The sequence below is a fragment of the Falco cherrug genome, chromosome 5 (assembly GCF_023634085.1).
Source record: "Falco cherrug isolate bFalChe1 chromosome 5, bFalChe1.pri, whole genome shotgun sequence".
Taxonomy (NCBI): domain Eukaryota; kingdom Metazoa; phylum Chordata; class Aves; order Falconiformes; family Falconidae; genus Falco; species Falco cherrug.
In genome coordinates, this window is record NC_073701.1 from 715,453 (window position 1) to 735,350 (window position 19,898).

The 19,898-nt window shown below is 49.7% G+C and overlaps 2 protein-coding genes across 2 annotated transcripts; one reads left to right on the plus strand and one right to left on the minus strand.

Annotated features, from left to right (window-relative positions):
• The first annotated feature begins 1,899 nt into the window (after positions 1-1,899).
• Positions 1,900-17,516, plus strand: LPCAT3 (lysophosphatidylcholine acyltransferase 3). The gene is made up of 13 exons (XM_055710875.1): positions 1,900-2,073; positions 11,580-11,687; positions 11,808-11,914; positions 12,068-12,161; positions 12,287-12,324; positions 13,403-13,581; positions 14,004-14,112; positions 14,812-14,898; positions 15,212-15,378; positions 15,988-16,135; positions 16,658-16,816; positions 16,912-17,038; positions 17,164-17,516. The coding sequence occupies exons 1-12, from the start codon at positions 1,977-1,979 to the stop codon at positions 17,026-17,028; spliced, it is 1,410 nt and encodes a 469-aa protein (XP_055566850.1). The 5' UTR covers positions 1,900-1,976; the 3' UTR covers positions 17,029-17,038; positions 17,164-17,516.
• A 225-nt stretch (positions 17,517-17,741) lies between these two features.
• On the minus strand, positions 17,742-19,843 carry EMG1 (EMG1 N1-specific pseudouridine methyltransferase). Its single transcript, XM_055710886.1, has 6 exons — positions 19,676-19,843; positions 19,503-19,604; positions 19,140-19,281; positions 18,712-18,770; positions 18,375-18,524; positions 17,742-18,055 (listed from the first exon to the last, which is right to left on the minus strand). The coding sequence occupies exons 1-6, from the start codon at positions 19,808-19,810 to the stop codon at positions 17,942-17,944; spliced, it is 702 nt and encodes a 233-aa protein (XP_055566861.1). The 5' UTR covers positions 19,811-19,843; the 3' UTR covers positions 17,742-17,941.
• Between the last annotated feature and the right edge of the window lie 55 nt (positions 19,844-19,898).

The window sequence follows — 19,898 nt, forward strand, 5'->3', positions numbered from 1 at the left end:
ATGTCGGGTGCATTTCCTTTTCTGAACTTTGTAAGGTTTCTGTCAAACCATTCCTTCTTTCTTTTAATTCCTTATCTGCTCTCTGCACTCTCTCTGTCTTCTGCTGTGCTGCCCAATGTGCAGTTAAACTGCTCTTTGAAAGAGTATTTCCTCTTCCTTGCCTGGATCTGTGCTTTTGCCACTGTGGGGCAGGGAAAGGAAGACAGAAATAAAAACATATAATTTAAAGTGAAACCCATGCCCACCAAGGCCTGCCCCAGCAGGTGAGCCTACTCCACAGCCGCACTGTAACCTCATGGTCAGAGCTGCACCTAAGGCAGAGTAATCCTATGTGCCAGCACCGCCTAGGAGACAACGGGCTAAGGAGCAGCTCAGCAGAAAACATCCTGGGGATCCTGGCACACCAGCCTGTGATGCACCTCTGTGGCAGTGAAAGCTAACAGCACGCTGGGTGGCACAAATGACAGCACAGTCAACAGAAGGGGAGGAGTGATTATCTCCCTCTGCATGGCACAGATAAAGTTGGTTTTGGTATGCTGTGCCCATTACGGGCTCACCAGTGCAAGAGGTGTGAACAGAATGGACAGAGCCCAGTGGAGGACCACTGGATAGGTAACTAGGGCATTGATACTGAGGAATCTGGATTTGTTTGGCCTGTGAAAAGAGAAGGGCAAGGTGAGGCAACGTTTTTAGCCTGGTCTCCTAAGTAAATGAGGTCTACGTGGGCATGTTGCCCCTCAGTCCCTCTCCCAGACTTAACAAGAAATGGAATCTAATTAAAGTGCTACTGCCTAAAAGGTAGTTATAAAGAGGATGGAGTCAGACCCTTCCCAGGACGAGGCAATGCGCATGTGACAACAGAGGCAATTCAGAGTATAATCCGGAAAAAAACACCTCCCCCAAAGCATGGTTCAGCACTGGCTCAGGTGTCCGGGGAGGCTGGAAGCACTCCACTAAGGGAAATGTAAAGCAATTGCCTGGGCAATGCCCTGAGCAAAGTGATCCAGCTTTGAAACCCTGCTTGTGTGCAGGGGTTTGGATCAGAGACCTCTAAAGGCTCCTTTTCATACAAACCTTTGTGTGAGCGAGTGCTTCCCCCTCCAGCTAAGTCTGGGCAATGCCGCCCGCCTGAACGACACACCAGGAATATGGTAACACAAACAAGGGGAAGAGGATCGCGTCCATCGCACCTGAAGCACTTGCTGAGGAGAACCTGGGTTGCACTGATGGACATCTGCGTGAAGGGACACACCTAGAAGGTCCTCCAGTGGATGAGTTATGAGGAGGCTGTGTAGGCAGAGCTGGTCAGTGACTACAGAGCTGGAGGCCACAGAGACACGGTGAGGGATGGTGCTGCCATAATGCCTGGTATGGGAAACAAGTCAATGTGGGCTGCAAACGCCAAGCACCGACAGCCTGTCTGCCAGGAGCCCAGCGGGGTGGCGGGACCCAGCAGTGCCGGGGAGGCTCAGTAGTGTGCCTTGTCCCCGGCCAGCAGAGCAGCACCCCATGCTGAGGCCCAGGCCCAGCCTCGCTCCCGTGACCGTTGCCCCCACGCGCCCTCACCGCGCGCCTCGTGCCCGCGAGTAACCCCACTCCGCCCCGCCTCCCCCCCCCCCTCCGCGGCTCTCTCCTGTCCCGCCGCAGCCAATGGGGAGGCGGGGGCTCCGCCTCCCTCTCCCGGCCCCGCCCACCATCGCCCTCGCCGAGCCCCGCCCCCGGCAGCCCTGCCTCCAATCATTGGCCAGCGGGAAGAGCCCGCGGCACCGCCCCCTCCGCGGGGTAACCTTTGCCTTAGTGAGCGCAGGGCCCGCCCCGCTGCCACCCGAAGCCCAATCGGAGGCGTCCTGGGGGCGTGGCCGGCGCGGCGCAGCCAATGGGCGTGGAGGGGGCCGCGAGCGGTGCGGGGGCCGCGGTGGCTGGTGCCGCTGCCGGGTGCGAGGGGCGGCCGGCCGGCGGGGTGGCCGGCGGGGAAGATGGCGGTGGCGGGGTCCGGCTGGGGCCTGGCCCAGCTGGCCGAGGCCCTGGGCTCCTCGGAGCAGGCGCTGCGCCTCATCGTGTCCATCCTGATGGGTAAGGGCAGGGCAGAGGGCGCGGCGGTGGCGGGGAGGGGGGCGGACTGGTCTGGCGCCCCGGACAGGGCGCTTCGCCCGCCGTGGGACCGGGCGACCCCGCCGGGCCGGGCCGCGTCGCGTCGGGGCCGGGCAGCGCCTTGCCGGTGCGGAGCAGCACCTGTGGCAGCGCCGCCGGGCCAGGCCACGTGTGCACAGAGCCGGTGGGCGACCCCCCGGCCCGGCCCGGGGCCCGGCTGGTGTCCCCGGGACGTGGCGCGCAGCAGCTGCCCGGGGGGAGCCCTGGGCGACCCTCCGGCCGTGCCGGTGGAGGGGCGGGACGTGCTCGGGGGCCAACGGGTCTCCCCGCAGGAGGCCGGGGCGCGGCCGGGGAGGGCAGCCCTGGGGGGCAGGCATCCCCCCGGGGGCCTGGGGGGCAGGCAGCCTTGGGCTGGGGAGTGGGCAGGCTGCCGGGCCTGGGGGGCAAGCACCCTGGAGCTGGGGAGCAGGCAGGCATCTGGGGGGCTGGGGGACAGGCACCGGGGGGACAGGCTGCGGGGCAGGCAGGCAGCTTCGGTCTGGGGGTCAGCCTGCAGGGTTGGGGGGCAGGCACCCTGGGGCTGGAGGTCAGGCACCCCGCACCCCGAGGCTGCGGGGCAGAGCCCGCTGGTGTGACCTGCGGAGCCAGCTGCTGGGTGCTGCGAAACGAGCCCGGGCCTGGTCCCCATCCTGAGCTGTGTTTTGGGCACGGGAACTTTGCCTGCAGTTGTCTCTCCGGGAGCACCAGGTGCTGCCTGTGTAGCCTGTGGCTGGGGATGTGTGCTCGGGAAGCCCCTCAGCCCCTCTGGGATGTTGCCGTCTCCAAGCATGGGCAGGTCTCTGCCAAGAGCCATTACTAGCGTCTGTGGCAATCCTGGAACTGTGCAAGGGCGGCATGTCATCATGGGCACTGCCAGGTAGGGCCGGCAAAGCCAGCGAGCCAAGCAGCCAGAAGAGCCGGGATGTTGTGTGTTCTCCACCTGCGATGCGAAGCATCTTCCAAAAGCTGCACTGCTTGTGCTTATCCAGACATGAGGGAGCAAAGTCGGATGTAACATGGTTAAGGCAGGGCTAGAGTCATGGTGCAGGCTAACAACTGAGGGGGAAGTTATAGCTCCCAAAACATTAATTCAAGTGTTTGTATACATGCTATCTACATCTCTGCAGACACCCAATGAAACTTGGGCTTTTGAAAGCTTTTGGTGGTGCAGTCACCTAGCAGAGGCATTAAAAGCTTTCCTCTGAACCTAAAAGTATATTTGAAATGATACAGCTGCTGTTGTGTGATCTGTCAGAGTTGCTTTGGCTAATTAGAAGTATAGTTTTTAAAAAGAGGTGCAAGAAAAGTTTGTCACTTAATAACTGTGGCCCAGACCAGTCTTATTTCTGTCTGGTTTAATCTATGATGTGTAAGGTCAAACTGAACGAAAACATTCTTCGCGTCAAGGGTAGATACAGGGGACTAAACTTAGTATCATTTTGAACTTCACTTAGAAGTTAATTAAACCAAACTTCTATAAAGAAAAAAAGTTAAGTAATGGGAAACATATACAGGGCACACACATAAGTCAGTGTGAATTAATCTAGCAGCTCCCACAGCTGAATGGGAAAAGTCCTGTGTTCTTTTCTCCCACGTCTGCCTCTGGGACTTTAATTGCAGTCTGGTTGAATTGACTTGCCTGGCAGAAACGTAAACCAGAAAAAGCTGATAGTTTACTACCAGCTTAGTTAACTGAACCAACCAAGGAACTAGTCTGACAAGTGCTGATGCAGAAAAGGTGTTAGAAAGTGTATGTGGAGGCAGGCGTCTGCAGTAGGGCAATGCCATTGCTGAATGCACCCAGAATGTACTCTCAGAGTTCCTTCTTACTAGTGGTAGGCTAGAACATGACATTGGAAGGGCTAGTTGCTGCTTGGTGCCTTATGGGTGAGCAAAACCACTTCTTTGAAATGAACAGCAGATAATTATCATCTTAATGGTAAGAGGTGCCCATTGCAGCCAGTAGATTCGTTAAGTGTGAGATTTGTGTGTGTCATTACAAATAGTTCACTTACAGTATTGTCACTAAGCCACCGAGACAAGGCAGTGTCCCTTCCTGAGTTAGGCCACTCACTATTTTGTGTAAAGTCTTAAAGGATCTTTATAATTTGTGTTAAAATTCTGGGAATCGGGGACTGGGAACCCACTTGCATCTATTTCCCCTGCATACCTGAAATGTGTTACCAAACCAGGAGGCTGGAGCTGCACATTTCCCAGCCCTTTCTCCCTAGCTCAGTATCTCTTAATTATGTGCAACTGAAGGCGTAAAGTCAGCTCAAAGGCATGCAAAACAGTCTTGCCTGTTGCTTGGTGCTCTTGCAGGTTGTGTAGATGGAGCCACTCAGGCAGAGGGGATTTACTCTGACTTTCCTGCTTAATGTATAGGTAGTAAAGCATTATACCATTATGTTAAAAGGAAGAGCCAAGCACCACCCTAGAGCAGTGAGAGAGGAGAGTGGGAGGAGTTCCTTAACCCAGCAGCAGCAAAGAAATGTTCAGCATGGCCCAGCAATGCACACTCGCAGCCCAGAAAGCCCCCCGAGCCCTGGGCTGCATCCCCAGCAGCGTGGTCAAGGGAGGGGGCTCTGCCCCTCTGTCCCGCTCGGGTGAGACCCCCTGCAGCACTGCCTCCAGCTCGGGGCACCCAGTATAAGGACCCATCGGAGCGGGTCCAGAGGAGGCCACGAGGATGCTCAGGGGGCTGGAGTCCTCTGCTCTGCAGACAGGCTGAGCGCTGGGGGTGTTCAGCCCGGAGAAGGCTCCAGAAGACCTTGGGGCACCTTCCAGTGCCTGAAAGAGCCGGCAAGAAAGCTGGAGAGGGGCTTTTTACAAGGGCATGTAGCAATAGGACCAGGAGGTTTAAACTAAAAGAAGGGAGATTTAGATTAGGTATCAGGAATAAATTCTTCACTGTGAAGGTGGTGAGACACTGGCCCAGGCTGCCCAGAGCAGCTGTGGGTGCCCCATCCCTGGCAGGGCTCAGGGCCAGGTTGGACGGGGCTGGGAGCGACCTGGGCTGGTGGGGGGTGTCCCTGCCTGTGACAGGGGTTGGAAGTAGAGGATCTTTAATGTCTCTTCCAACCCAAACCATCCTATGATTCTGTTATTTAATTGCAGCTTAGCTTACAATCCTTTTAATGTGACTGAAAGCCTTAAGCTGGTTGGTAATGCAACTAGCACTGATGACCACTGCCTGGGGTGGCATGGAGTATAACTGAAAGGCATTTCTAAAAGCTGGAAATGGCACTGGGACAGGGAAGGTTTGGCTTTTCCTTCCCTTCCTACATTTCAGGCATTGGAATAGATTCAGGACAAAAACTGTTTTTGTTGGCTGCATCTAATGCTGCTGAATTATTTCAGAACAAGACCATGTGGATGAAGCGCGGTACTCTGTTCCAAAAATGGATTAAAAAGTTGTTGCTTAGTTCTCCCTCTGTGTTGCAGTTTACCATCTAGACTGTGCAGTTCTACTGTGACAACTGTTTCTAGGGTTTTGCTGTTCAGGAGATCACCAGAAAGTGGTAAAAATAGCCTTCTGAAAAAGAGGAAGAATCGCAAAAGACTTTGTAACTTCTTACGTTAATTTCCAGAGAAAGCTGTATTATTGTTGAAAAAGTAGTCTGAATGGACTCTTCTTGATGCAGAGTAAGTGTGTTCACTTAGTCATGATCTGAAATAGCCAAAAGAAGTAATTTAAAACTGTTGACATTCTGCCACTACTGAAGAAAAAAAAAAAAGTAGTATAGGGGAAAACGAGAGGAGAAAGGAGGAAAGAAGAGCAACCAAGAACAGAAATTGGAGTAGTCCTACAGGGTGCCGCGCTTTCTCAGTGAGCAAGCGGAGATTGTAACAGCACATTGCTGAGCAAGTTACAGGATTTTAATTACAGCTTTGTATTTAAATCGGAGACACCTTCTATACATCCTGCAATTTTCAAGCAAAGAATATGAGAATAAGAGTCCGTTACTCATATTGTACAAGATAAAAAACTTACTTCAACGTTCCCATATGTGGAAATTTGCCTAAACAACCTTTGAAGAAATGAGGCTGCAGTTTGGCGGTATTAGCAACAGCAGCTAGCACAGATCTGGACCCTGTCATTTTAAAAAAACTGTGGTGTGACTTAGGTCTGTCAATCATACGAAAATGTCTTTGGAGAGGTGTACTCTACCTGGCATTCTTCAGTAGGTCCAGGGCTCCCTCTTCCTCCCGGAGAAGCTCTGTCTTTAGGTCCACATGGAAGACACTGGTGGCCTTGGCTCCATACCTACAGTTACCTTCCAGCTGCCGGAGAAAGCAGCCTGAACCAGCGCTGTCCTGGCCCCGTGGCAGAGGGAGCTGGGGAGCCCCTCCGGTGGTGCAAAGGAGAGGAGGGGTTTTCTGTCCTGCTGCTCTTGTCCTCCCATGATGGGAGACAGATTTCTTTCCTGCTGTCACCACTCAAAGCATAAGCCAGGATACAGGAGGCCTCCTGGCACTATATATTTAAGACTTTAGGTTGACCTTTTGTGTGGCTGTATGATCCCAAATAATTAAAGACACTTACCTGGCCGTGCTGTTCCACAGTGGCTGGCCAGCTACCTGGTGTGCTCTGCTGCATGGTAGAGAGGGGCCAACAGAGTGCTTACAGCCTGGAGCCAGAGCTGACCTTGCTGCTCTGCCCAGACCTGCCAGGAAAAGCACCGGGAAGCGTTCCCTCACCTACAGACGTGGCCGTGGCTGCAGGGAGTTACGCGTTCCTACTGAACGGGTGCCAGAAACCAGCTGCTTTGCTGGCAAGTGGTTTTATCTCCTCTTCTACCTCTCACTAATTCTTTTACATCCTCTGCTTATTCCTGCTGTCTGCATCCTGAAGGTTTTTATGCTAAGTGGACTTCTCCCTGCGGTCACCCGTAGCTGATGGCTTATCCCAAACCAAGTTCCCTGTGGGTCAGCTGGGTGGGAGCTTACTGAAGGGAGGCAAACAGCTGGGCGTAACTGGTAAGAGATGGGAGAAATTTTAAGAGGCAGCACTGTCCTGTCACAGAGCACTCTTGATGTTTGGACTCTTAACTTCAAACATGTCTTATTCCTTAAATAACTAGAATAAAAAATAGAAGAGGGTGCTGCGTAGTGCTACACACTGTGCCTATACCAGCAGTAAACGGTGCAGTAGGAGCAGATCTGTAGAGCAGGCTTGTCTGTGTGCAGCACCTGACAGCTTTGGAGCACTTACACTGGATTTGCTTCAGTCTGGCCGTACAGACCGAGCGCCTGGCAGAGCATTTTCAGTTCAGTTTCACCTGAAAAGGGTCCTGTTCACGTGCTTGGCAGCAGTCTTGCTATGCAAGCTAAAGCACCATCAGTGCACTTTAAAAGTACACTCCTGGGCTGAATTAGAGTACTCATGTATATGCGCCCAGTGTTGAACAAGGTGTGGGACTTTTGCAGTATTATAGGGAGAAAGGGAATACTTTTGAAGTCAGAGTATTAGGTAAGGCTTATATTTTAACATGTCTTTTTCCTGTTGTCCCTTTCCTTTTAGATTTAGCACTCTTACAAGAAAATGAAGTCAGTTGATCTGCTAGATGTTAACAAAGGTGGAGTTAACTGATCAGTAAAAGGGAGAAGAGGAAAAATAGTGTGATCGGCGCTCTTGAAGATGAAACAGAGCTACTGCATATGAAAGGGGAAATAATGGGAGCAGAGATGAAAAGAATGTTTCTGGTGTTCTTATTTGCAGCTTTATCTCTGGGAAAAGACAGGCATCTTCACCACCCATTCCAGAAGATGGCAAACTTGACAGTGCTATTTTTGCTCAGAATTAGAACTTTCCTCCTGCCTAATCCAGACTTTTGATCATTTACGTCTTTTGCTTGGTTAGATTCCTGTATCTGTGGTCAACCTGGGCATTGTGCAGTGGTCCATTACTCTCCTAAATGGCTCTGACCAAGAAGCTGACCTTGTCCTTTCCTTCCAGCACTGGGGTTGTCTTAACCAGAGATCATCCTCTTGTTCCTGTGAGGTTAAAAAAAAAAGGAAGGAATTTATCAGCAGCAGCACGTCTCAGCTAGTTTATCCCTTTTATATCAGTTACTAATTCCCTTCTATAGAAAGTCTGTCTAGAGGCAAGAATCAACTCTGTATGCAGGCTGCTTTTCAAGCCCATGGTGCATAGAGAAGGAGAATTACTTCGGATCAGGGGGTCACCTTCTGTTTTCTCTAGGGGCGTTCCAGCCGGTTCGCTGCCTGAGGGAGCTGCGGAAGGGGGGTTCAGCAGCCGGGAGCTGCCGTGCAGGGTCCCTCCGCAGCAGGGAGCAGGGGCTCCGAGTCTCTTGCAGCTGAATGGCGATGGCCGAGCAGTGCGGTGGTGTGCCGCCGCCATCCTAAATGTGCCAGCGGGCTTGCCAGGAGGCAACGACAACTTCCAAAAGCGCTCTCCTGCTTTTGCTGCCCTAATTCAAGCTGCTTCAAGAGCACCATTGTGGGGCGGGAGTACTGCCGTTGTTCTCGGTGGGAATGGCTCGTTATTTAATAGGTGGTTTATGAGTGTTCGGAAGTGTGCAGCCCGCTGCTGATACATGGCACCTGCTGCCATTTGGGGTTAACGTTTGTATCTGCAGTGTGGGGCTGGCCCAGCTGTAAAACAGATCAGCGGGTGTGCAGCAGAGCTGTAAGCAGATTGCAGTCCAGAGTACTAGCAGGTTGCTCCAGCTATCAGGATTTAGGCTGATGTTGTGACTTTTGAACTGGAACAGCACTCGCGTAGTGCAAGACCAGTATTTAAGTCTGTGGCTTTCTAAAAATATATTCTCTGTCTGCAAGGGCTTGTAATGCTTTTTCCTTCAGAGCAGCGTTAGCCAAGCCACGGTAGGATTGCCCATGTAGAGCCAAAAAGGAGCGTGCCTGGCAGGTGAGGCAGGGCTTTGAAAGAGTAGGAACGCTGGCTGGGGATGGGAGAAAATAGCTAAAATTTCTGGGGTTTAGAAATTTAAGGTACATTATAGTATCCAGGCATAATTTAATTCTGTCTGCAGAAATGGCTAGAGCCAAAAAACCAGATATTTTTTCCCCCGATAAAAACATAATGTTTTGCAAGATTATATTGATTTTTGAGAGCAGGAAACCCTTGAAAACGTGGGTTTAAGACCATGTGTGTCAATGAACAGCAATAAACTGCTTTACATGTATTTCTGACCTGATTTTTCTCCCCTTGCTCAAAAGGGGGAAACAGCTTTCTACAGCAAACCTCAGTACTTTAACTTTTGATCTAAATGGATGGTAACACTTTAGATATTTTTTTTTTACCAGTTTCCATGTCACAAAGCCAATTATATGTTAATATGTATATATATTAATGTCTTTATTAAACTTCAGCAGGAAAATTGGCACATGAAAAAAGAATCCCTGCCTATGTCCGAGTAGAAGGCTGGTAGACGATACTATGGCTTTGGTGGGTTTGTGGGGTTTTTTTAAGTGCCGTGAATTGCTCTAACCCCTTGAGTCACTCCTGCATCCCCTGGGAGCCGGTGCGGCGGGCTGTCCTTGCCGGTTCCTTTCCCCCTCGGCTGGTGCTGGGGAGGCAGCGGGTGAGGGGACAGCATTGCGCACAGGGCTGAGGGGCAGGAGCATGTGCGGGGGCACCCGGCCGCTGCGGTGGGAGGGTGGGTGGGCAGCGGCGGGGTTACCAGGCTCGGCGGCTGAGGGGCCGTGGCATGTGGGGCTGGCCAGGTGCTTGCGTTGAGAAAGCTCCCTCTGGCGTGGAAACCGGCACGGGACACAAAGGGAGGAAGGAACAGGATCAAGGACGCAGGGAGACTGAAAGAAGGGTGGCAAGAGTCTGGGGAAATGGGTTCCAGGCAGCAGCAGGCACACCTCTGGGCTCAGCAGGGCGTGCTGCCGTCCTGGGTCTAGAAGTTACCCCAGAAGTTCCAGACTGGGATGTTGGGGACGGAGGGGACCCTCGAACAGCTCCAGTCACACCCCAGCCTGTTCGCACCGCCGCAGCACCAGGCGTGTTGCATTTTACATAACGTGACAGAGTTTCTCGCCTCTTGAGCAGCCACTAGGTCTGGCCTTGCTTGATGGAAACCTTCCACCCATCAAACACTTCTTGGCAAAATACACGTTTCATCACCTTTAATTACTGCTCTGTGTAACGCATGACTACCTGCTGCTGCTGTTACTCCATTAGTGCAAGCAGCAGGGACCTGACTACCGACCGCCACGGATTCAGCTAGGCTCACAGGTGGTGTGGATGCCAGTATTGTGGTACATGATGTATTTCCCTTTTTTTTTTTTTTTTTCCCCCTAGAAGAGATTTGTTTGTTTTGGTTTTAATCAGGATAAAAGAACACAGCTTGCAAAATAAAGTCATAAGTTACAAAATGCCAGAATTAAAATCGCTTTTGCTATCTCAGTTAAGCTTGTTGTACGCATTCTCACACTAATTGCATGAACAGACTTCACATACTACTCACAAGATGGACAATGCTTGCTGTGTCAATATGTATTAAAACGTAATACAATTACTGTCTGATATGTGGCAATTTCGTTGCATGCTATGTGAACCTCACCTAGACAAGAGCGTGTAGTTTACTCAGGGGTTTCTGTGTGGCAGCTCTCACCGTACTACCAGAGTGCTTCAGTAATGTTTGCTTCTCGCTAGAGCCACAGGTGAATAATCTGGAGGCATTCCTAAATTAGACTAGGAGCTAACACACAGAAAATGCAAGACACTCCTTCCACTTATCTGAGCTGTTCCAGAGGAAGTGCTTCTGACTTTGATTTTTTTTTTTTTTTCTTTTCACAAATATTGCATGTGTAGTCCCAGTGAATTTTAGTTATGGCTTTGTGTGCCCAGTAGCTCACAAATGAGATGCAAATCTGAAGTTGGAGAGTTAGAAAAGAAAGTGTGTTCTGCTGGAGGTCACTTGAGGAACTGTGGGATTAAAGCTGTTCATCGTCTTGTAAGAACTTAGTGGGGTGGGAGTGTAGACTGAATTGTTTAGGACAAAGTAGTGGTATTAACCATAAAATTTCCCCCCTCCCCCCCTCCTTTTTTTTTTTTTTTTAATCTAGCTTCTTGCCACGTTCACTGTATTTGTCACAGAATCTGGAAATGAGTCAGAGGCTAAAGTTTGATTCATGTATTTCAGCATTATCCATCTCATGTATTGAATGAGGCCAGAAAAGGTAATGCTGAAATTTCTTGCACTTCAGTGTCAACTTTGATATAATTATGTTCCTTTTCTTCTGTATGATATTACAGAGTAATTCATCTGGCATCTATTCCCGAGATGGAAATACAGTATCAGGAACATACGCTGTGACCTGTGTTGATGATGTATCTGTGCAAAGTACAAAGTTCCTAATAGCATGTTCAGGAAAGCTGTCATCTGGACCATTACAAATGCTTGTCTACACTGGTTTACAACTCTTCCATCTTTTTTTTTCTCTCCTCTGCTCAGGATATCCTTTTGCCTTGTTCCAGCGCTATTTCCTCTTCCAGAAGGAGACCTACCTCATTCATCTCTACAATGTGTTCACAGGACTCTCAATTGCTTACTTCAATTTTGGTAAGATGAGTTTGGGAGGAGAGCGCTGCCTGGCCCAGGGCATGCTGCAGTTTGGGAGGAGACCTGTAGTGGGAAAATGTAATTTCTACTTCATTTCTCTCTCTCTTTCCCGTCCCACAGGGATGCAGTTCTTTCACTCCCTGCTATGTGTCCTAATCCAGTTCCTCATACTGAGACTAATGGGTCGCACAATCACTGCCGTCTTCACCACGTTCTTCTTTCAGATGGTAAAATTCTCTTTCTTACTGCCTCGGTTGGTAGAAAGGAGTCCTCTGTTCAGTTTTGCACTTCCCAGTAGCAACTGTGGGTGGAGAAGTGGAGACAGATCAAAACCAGCTGGAGGAATTAGTTTGAATAACCCAAACAATGGTTTCTTTCAGACATACCTTATGGCCGGGTATTACTTCACAGCCACAGAACATTATGACATCAAGTGGACAATGCCACATTGTGTCTTGACGCTCAAGTTGATCGGTGAGTGACACCTCCCTCCTATCTCTTGCACTGCAAGCCATGCCTCTGGGAAGAGAGGACTGCTTGCTTGTTCAGCCCAACCAGTCCATCCCAACAGTCTGAAGCCAGTTGTTTCTTACCTCTAGGTCTGGCCATCGATTACTATGATGGAGGAAAAGATCTGGTGAGTAAGACACTGTTTCTCCTTCGTTCCTCCTTCCCTATTCCAAGCCATTACTGTGAGCTAGAGGTCAGAAAATCAAGCTCGAAGGATGCGGGTTAGCAAGCTGCATTCATTGTTTGGTAAAAGCTGTAGCTGAGAGGGGGACTTCTGTGAGTGCCTGAAGGAGGGCGCTGAATTCTGGAGTCGAAAGAAATTGTTTGAAACAGAGACAGTAGTGATTAGAGTTGGACAAAAGTTGTTTCAGTCATGTCAGAATATTACTCTGCCCCTTCCAAATTCCCTATCATCTCCTTCCCCCAAGTCTGCTGCTTTAGATCCCTAATCCCCAACACTCTGTGTCTTGTGAGTAGCATACCTTTCACTTCCAGACCGTCAGCACTGGATCTCAGTTCCCATCTTCCTTCCCTTCGTTTAGTCACACCATATCCTTGTGAATCATTGCCCTTTACTGTTTGTTAGGGCCCTGGTTTTAGAGCAGATGAAACAGCGAGAGAAGTTGCACAGCATAACGTGTGGGAGAGAGCAGAATACTTGCTGCAGCCTCTTAATCCTGCTTCAAGTACCTGCCTTCCCTGTCTCCTGTTTGGGGCCAGCCCGAGTCTTTAGCACCCACAGAATCACTGCTGACTGCGAGAAAACAAGGCTGAGCTGAAATTTCCTATGCTGAAGTTTCAAGTATTTAAAGACAGTGAATTGTTGCATCAAGAAGTAGGAATTGTAGGATGATAAGGCCTCGGAAGCATACATGCGACTGTAGTCAGGGACGGGAATAGGTCAGATGCAGGGCTTTCACTACACCTACTACGCTGGTGGGGGTGCGTGTCAATAGATCCTGTCCATGTTTTGAGCTTATTTGGGAAAAGAGATCAGTGCAACTGGTCTCCACCATTGGATCTTGCTGCTGTTTGGAAGGGGTGTGGACAGAGGGGGCTGGGGAGGGGAATGGATGTGAAGTACAAAGTAGAAGGTCCTGTATACATGGAGAGCACAAACTGAGACCATTAGGGCTGAGAACGTAACGTCCAGAGCTAGTGTGAGATCCCCTAGGATGATGCTAACGCCACTCCCTTTGGTGCAGGAGTTCCTGACCCCTGAGCAGCGGCGATTTGCTGTCCGGGGAGTTCCTACCTTGCTGGAGGTCTCAGGATTCTCTTATTTCTATGGTGCCTTCATGGTGGGGCCTCAGTTCTCCATGACAGACTATCAGAAACTGGCAAGGGGTGAGATGACTGACGTTCAAGGCCAGAGACCCAATAGGTAATAAAAAGCCACTTAGCTCCTCACCTTCCTAAGATCCCAGAATGCTGAATCCTCCACATGTTCCCTGCAGCAGAGTGCCTTCTCACCTGGACACTAAAGTACTGTGACCAAAAGTGATTCATAATAGAAGTCAGTCTTTCAAAAGTAGCGCATAACTCTCTGCTTAATGCCCTAGCATTGTTCCAGGGCATGAACGCCAACAACCATTTGACATCTTTAGTACAGATCCGGTCCCAACCCCAGACCATTAGCATCCCAGCCTCCAAACAGAGGCATCTGCTGCTGCAGCGGAACGTGGTGACTCCCTACTGCTATCTTCCCTACCTCCTCTTCTCCACTTTTTGAAGTGTTTTAAAAATTGTGAGTTTGACAGACTCTTTCAAAGGCTTTTCTTTAACCTTCGTCTTTTCCTTTCTCAGTTTTGTGCCTGCTCTCAAGCGCCTGAGTCTGGGTCTCTTGTTTCTAGTAACCTATACCTTGTCAAGCCTGTACGTCTCTGATGAATACCTCATCTCAGATGATTATATGGTAAGTATTCATTTGGCAGTTCTGAAGAATTCCACTTCTCTGGTGGGCACTGGATCTACAAGAGTGGGTTATTTAGGTTTTTTTAGTTCTGCCTCTATTTAGAAATAAGTCAGCGACTAGTGATAAGCCTTTCCATGACTGATTTGGCTTTACAGCCTGTCCTGTGGGTTCCAGTTGATGTGTCCAGTAATGTGTTAAGCTGAACTGAACCAGATGAAAACTTTGGCAAATAAGAATTAATCTTAGATGCTACTGGTTTTGGAAACATAATGTATCTATTTGTGACTTAATGACCTTCCATTTAACCATGACATGCAAAGGACTTCACTAGAGTAACTTGCAAGGCTTACCAGAATCTTTGAGGTTCTTAGAAAACTCCTAACAAGTAATTCCTACCTGCAGATGATCAGTGTTTCTGTGTCAGTATGAATAAATGAAGGTGTGAATTGCGCACTGATTATGCGAATCCCAGAGTCTCCCTAAAGTACCCATTTCAGTGCAGCCAAATACTACCAAAGGGAGGAGAGTGAGGTGTAAATTTGCCTAAGACAGTAGCCTAGCAGTCCAGTCCATACAGCTGTCCCAACACGTACATTAGATCAAAACGAAAGACAGTGAAGAGATTTAATCCATCTTATCTCATTATTGCCACTCAGCTCCGGTTTTTATTTTTATTCTATTTCACTCTTCTCTCTGCAGGAGAAGCCTTTCTGGTTCCGCTGTGGTTACATATTGATCTGGGGCAAAATTATACTCTACAAATACGTAACTTGCTGGCTTGTTACGGTGAGTCTAGATGTCATTCCAGAAACAAATGACAAATGAACAAAGATTGTACCTTCGCAGATACCTGGTATGCTCTTGGACTTAGTGCTAAATGGGAGTAATCCAAATATCTGGCAACCAGTGCAGGTCAGTTTAGCTTGCTTTAAGTTAGCAAAGGCTAGCAATTAAAAAGCAGGTTTTAATCCATTTGTTCCACCTGTAGTGGTGCACTCTCCACTCAACACCGCATGTCTGAGCTTCCCCAGCTCTGTCTTTCCTAAAAAAGGGGGCAATGGTTTTTTTCCTCATCTTTCTTGTGAATCTTTTTCCATAGGAAGGTGTCTGCATCCTTGTTGGTCTGGGGTACAATGGGAAGGACCAGAATGGAAAGCCTTTGTGGAACGCCTGTGCCAACATGAAGGTCTGGCTGTATGAGACAACACCTTTGTTCACAGGGACCATTGCATCTTTCAACATCAACACCAATGCTTGGGTGGCCCGGTGAGCAGGACAAAATTCTGCTTCTATAATGTGTTGGTAACATTTGTGTCAACGGAACAAAGATCCTGGGCTGAGAGGGAGCATTAGAGGAAGAATCTGCCAGTTTTCAGTTCTTAGACTTTTCTTCCACATTTTGCTGCTGTGCCATTTGAAACAGTTTACTGGGTTAGACAGATCTTTTCGTTTAGTCCAAAAGAGTAGCTCATTAATATAGGCGAGCAGTTGACAGCACCAGGAGGGCAGAGGCTAGAATGGGGCTACAGCAAGCCCCTCAGCCTGCCTGGTCAAGCAGCCACGGAACTGCTCTGGTTCCTGCTCCTGCGCCAACGACTGAACCAGGCTTTGGTTTGGCACCTGCCAGGACACACAGCTGAATTGTGAAGTATTATTTCTGTGTGTTGTCAGATGAACTGCTTCTCCCCACCCTCTGGGATTTCTTTAAGACGAGGGGTGATGCACATTTTGCCCTGGGAAGGGGAACCATCCTGCTGTTTGTCACCACAGGGTGCACAAAGGCACACAGTCCCCTGGGCCCTGCATCTCTGACATGGAGAGGGGAGGACACAATAAAGCAGAAGCATTCTTGAGTTTGTTTCTTTTCTGCTCTAGCTACATCTTCAAGCGCCTGAAGTTCCTGGGTAACAAACTGCTGTCACAGGCGCTGGCCCTGTTATTCCTGGCTGTTTGGCACGGGCTGCACTCTGGCTACCTGGTGTGCTTTCAGATGGAGCTGCTTATAGTCATCGTTGAAAGACAGGTGCGTTTTGTCTGACCTACCAGCCTGCATTAGCCTTTCCCTGCAAGACTGGAAACAGCCACGCTGAAGGCTTTACTTGGATTAAATATGAAAAATGGCTGCTCACTTTGGAACTGGTTTTCAAACATGATACAGCTCTGTTCTCAAGAGTGCAGTAGGTTGCTCGCTTCTGCGTGGACAAGCCATAAATTTATTGCAGAAGCCAATGGGAAGAGACGGGGAGAACTTGGCACATGAGTGCAACTTCAGTGTGTGGCAGGGGAAAGGCTGGAAGACAAGTACATGAGATGAACACCTCCGCTAAATCTCCCAGTACAGAGAACAATAGTCCATATTTAAACTGTCAGTTTAAATAAAAAAAACCAACTTGGTGCAGGTTAGGGGACTTAGTCTAAAAAAGGAGTTAACTGCTCTAACAAAATTCATTTTACACAGCTAGATAGATAGTTTTGGCCCCAGAGCCTGCACATGTAGCCACAGAACACGCAGCTGATGAGAACTGTGCTTTTTCCTTTAAATTAGGTCATAAACCTTGTCTGGGACAGTCCCCTCCTAAGCACTCTAGCCTCCATCACTGCCTTGCAGCCCCTCTTCTACGTGCTGCAGCAGGCTAACCACTGGATGTTTATGGGTTACTCTCTGGTGCCATTTTGCCTTTTCACCTGGGACAAATGGATGAAGGTATTTAGTAACCACAAACAGAACCCCCACAACCACCCCTTTCCCTCCCTCCATCAGCTGCTTGCTGATCCTTAATCCTGCCTTTCTCTTTACAGGTGTACAGGTCTATTTATTTCTTTGGCCATGTGTTGTTCCTCACCTTATTATTGGTGTTGCCTTACATTCGCAGAGCAATTGTGCCACGAAAAGAAAAGCTAAAAAAAGCAGAGTAGCAGCCAAAAGGTAAGGCTGTACTAGGTAGAGAATCCCACACTTGGACTAGGAGGTGAAGTGGGGTGGCAGCATTACATCCCACAGTAAAGGCAAACATAAAAATTAATCAAAACAAGCACTTTTCTGTTTTTCAGATTGTACCACCTGTGCATTCATAGGAGTTGATTTAACACTCCAGAAGCAAAGCATCACCTGCCAAGTTTGCTGTGTTGAAGTACAACTTTTTTCAACGTGAGGAGGGGGAAAGAGAAAGCACAGGGTCAGAGACCCGCCAGGAGGGGAATGGAGTAAGCCTCCTTCCAGATCCTCCACCTTCTGTATGTTGCCTTATCTCTCTGCCGCCCTCCAGTCGGCACTTGTGTCTCTCAGCTGATACCAGATGATTGTAACACACTCAAGGCAGGCACTGTACTGGATTGGATGGGAGCCACCTTCTGACTTTTCTACGTTTGTCATCCAAGATAAAAATTGCTCCTGGTCTTTTTCATACCGGCTTCAGCTCCTTTCCTCTTGGGTACCTTGGTGCAGGAGTGTGAGCTGTCGCATGCCACTGAGCAAGGTGGTTCTACAGGACTGAGCAACATCAGCTGCAGGGGGAGCAGGGCACAGCTCAGAATTTCAGTTCCATGACAAATTTGGGCCGAGCCCCTGCTATAAAGGGATGAAACCTGCCCACATACAAAACACGAGAAAGTAAAATACAGAAGCACTCTTACCAAAAGTGACCTTTAATAGGAAAAAAGGAGGGTCAGTGGGGCAGTCCACTTAAATTCTCATTGCTCCAGAAGCTACAAGGACAAAATTGAAGCCTCCTTTCCTGGAGCCCAAAGTTGCACCAGGTCCACACCTGAGTCAAAGAGCCTCTCCAGAACGTGGAGTCACTGTATAGAAGTCCATCGTAGCAGCAGGAGCTCATACCACGCCCCAGACTTCCTCAAAGGCAGTAGTAATTTTAGCACACGTCAGGGCAGCAGAGAGGGGGTAGTTGCTGATTGAGACCATCTTTTCTGTATAGTCAACATTGACCTGGGGGAAGAGAGAAAAATCAAGCTGCAAGTTTTCACTTAGTGTCATCCATCTCCCTTGGCTGGAGGGACACAGTATTTCTCCAGCAAGAGAACTGCTAGCCCTCACTACTCCCTGGGAGGGAGAAAAGCCCTGAGTGTTGCAACACTGGGCCTTTTTTTGACAAGCCCACCTGGGGGGGGAAAAAAGCAGGGGGGTGGGATGGGGGCACTGAGCCAAAAAAAAGAACAGAAGAAAAAACCCCATACTCGGAACAAGACTGACACCTATGCTGATGCAGATTTTTCCAACTCTAAATAAAAGGGATACACGTACTTACCGAACCGTGGGCAAAAGCTCCCACAACAATGGCAACTGGCTCTGCTGTAGGAACCAGTTTACGCAGATCTGATACCTTTGGAACTGCAAAAGAGGTACCTATCTTCATACAGCCCACAGGGAGGTGATCACTGACTGGATTTTTAATCACCTACAGAAAGCAGAAAGTTAATAGGGGTGTAGAGGTAGGAGACCGTGCTGTATAGCCAAGCCTATTGTTTGTACACTAATAATCCCAAATGCATAACACCCACAGAAAAAAAACCAACACTCCTACATTGCTAGCTGCAAAGGAGGAATGTCGCAACATTACCTGTTAGCAGTGAAAGAACATTTACCTTCAGCAACTTCTGAGGCCCATCAGCTGCTCGAACACTGAGCTTATGCAGCAACTGAACTGATGAGAGAAGAAAGGTACTTAAGCAGTCTGTTGTTTTGTTGGAGGAATCTTATCCTCTACCTAGCAATCAGAGCTGAAGCAGACAAAAAGTCCATCCCTAAGAGCTCTCAGCATTGTCTAAAGCAGCTATAAGAAATACTGATCAGTGAGTTATTTTGCTGCTAGTACAGTCTTGTGCAGGTACCACCACCGTGCTAAGGAACACACTGCTGGATCCCTGAACTCACTTTCAGTTCTCTGTTCTCCTCACTTTCACGTTTTTAAGGTTGGTGCAACCTTTTGACTTTTCCCAAGAGTTCTTCCTAACTTCCTCTTAACCACCTTCCTGCATTATTTTGTGTCTGGTATAAAATTTCAATCGCTTACCCATGAGACCACAGAATCGATCAAAGGTTCTCGGGATTCTGGTTTGGGGGTTGACTTCAATTAGAACATTCTTCTGGGTGTGGATATAAACCTGCAGGAGACCAGCCCGATTCAGCGGGCTGTCCATGAGCATCAAGAGACTCTGAAATAGAATGGCACACAAGAGGGAGGTCTGCTGGAAAAGACGAGGGTTAGACCCCATGAACACAGGGACCAGTGCCGAGGCAGAAAGGAGTTCGCCTAGCTGTAACGCCGAGAGAAAGCAACCCCACACCGAAATAAAGGCCACACAGGTAGAGGGCAGGGGCGCGGCGGGTCAGGCCCAGCCCAGCCCCAGCGGCCGCCGCCCGGGCCAGCCGGTACCTGGTGGGCGATGTCGGGCCGCACCTCCGTAGGGTCCCGGCCGTTCCGCAGCAGCAGCGCCTTGTGCTTGTCGCAGTTGAGGAGCTCAAACGTCTTCCCCACCTATGGCCAAAGCGCGGACAGGTAGGCGCGAGCACCCACGGCCGCCCTCAGCCCGGCCCCACCACTCGCACCTTCACGGTCTCTAGGCTCGCCCCCTCCAGCACCACCAAGAGCCGCCGCTGCCCGCGGGGCCGCTTGGCCTCCAACGAGACATCCTCAGCTGCTACTTCTTCCTCCTCCTCACGAGGCCGCCTGGGCGCCGCCATTTTGTTTCCACCGCCCCGCGCGGCACCGGAAGCCCCGCCCCACCCGCCCCCGCCCCGCCCCACCCGCCCCCGCCCCGCCCCACCCGCC

What these genes read in the sequence shown, in the direction of transcription:
- LPCAT3 (XM_055710875.1), top strand. Translation starts at nt 1,977, where the DNA reads ATGGCGGTGGCGGGGTCCGGCTGGGGCCTGGCCCAGCTGGCCGAGGCC. An exon ending in CATCGTGTCCATCCTGATGG is followed by an intron (nt 2,074 to 11,579) that starts GTAAGGGCAGGG and finishes TCCTCTGCTCAG; the next exon opens with GATATCCTTTTGCCTTGTTC. An exon ending in AATTGCTTACTTCAATTTTG is followed by an intron (nt 11,688 to 11,807) that starts GTAAGATGAGTT and finishes CCCGTCCCACAG; the next exon opens with GGATGCAGTTCTTTCACTCC.
- EMG1 (XM_055710886.1), bottom strand. Translation starts at nt 19,810, where the DNA reads ATGGCGGCGCCCAGGCGGCCTCGTGAGGAGGAGGAAGAAGTAGCAGCT. An exon ending in GGCCCGACATCGCCCACCAG is followed by an intron (nt 19,282 to 19,502) that starts GTACCGGCTGGC and finishes ATTCTATTTCAG; the next exon opens with AGTCTCTTGATGCTCATGGA. An exon ending in TCGATTCTGTGGTCTCATGG is followed by an intron (nt 18,771 to 19,139) that starts GTAAGCGATTGA and finishes TTCTCTCATCAG; the next exon opens with TTCAGTTGCTGCATAAGCTC.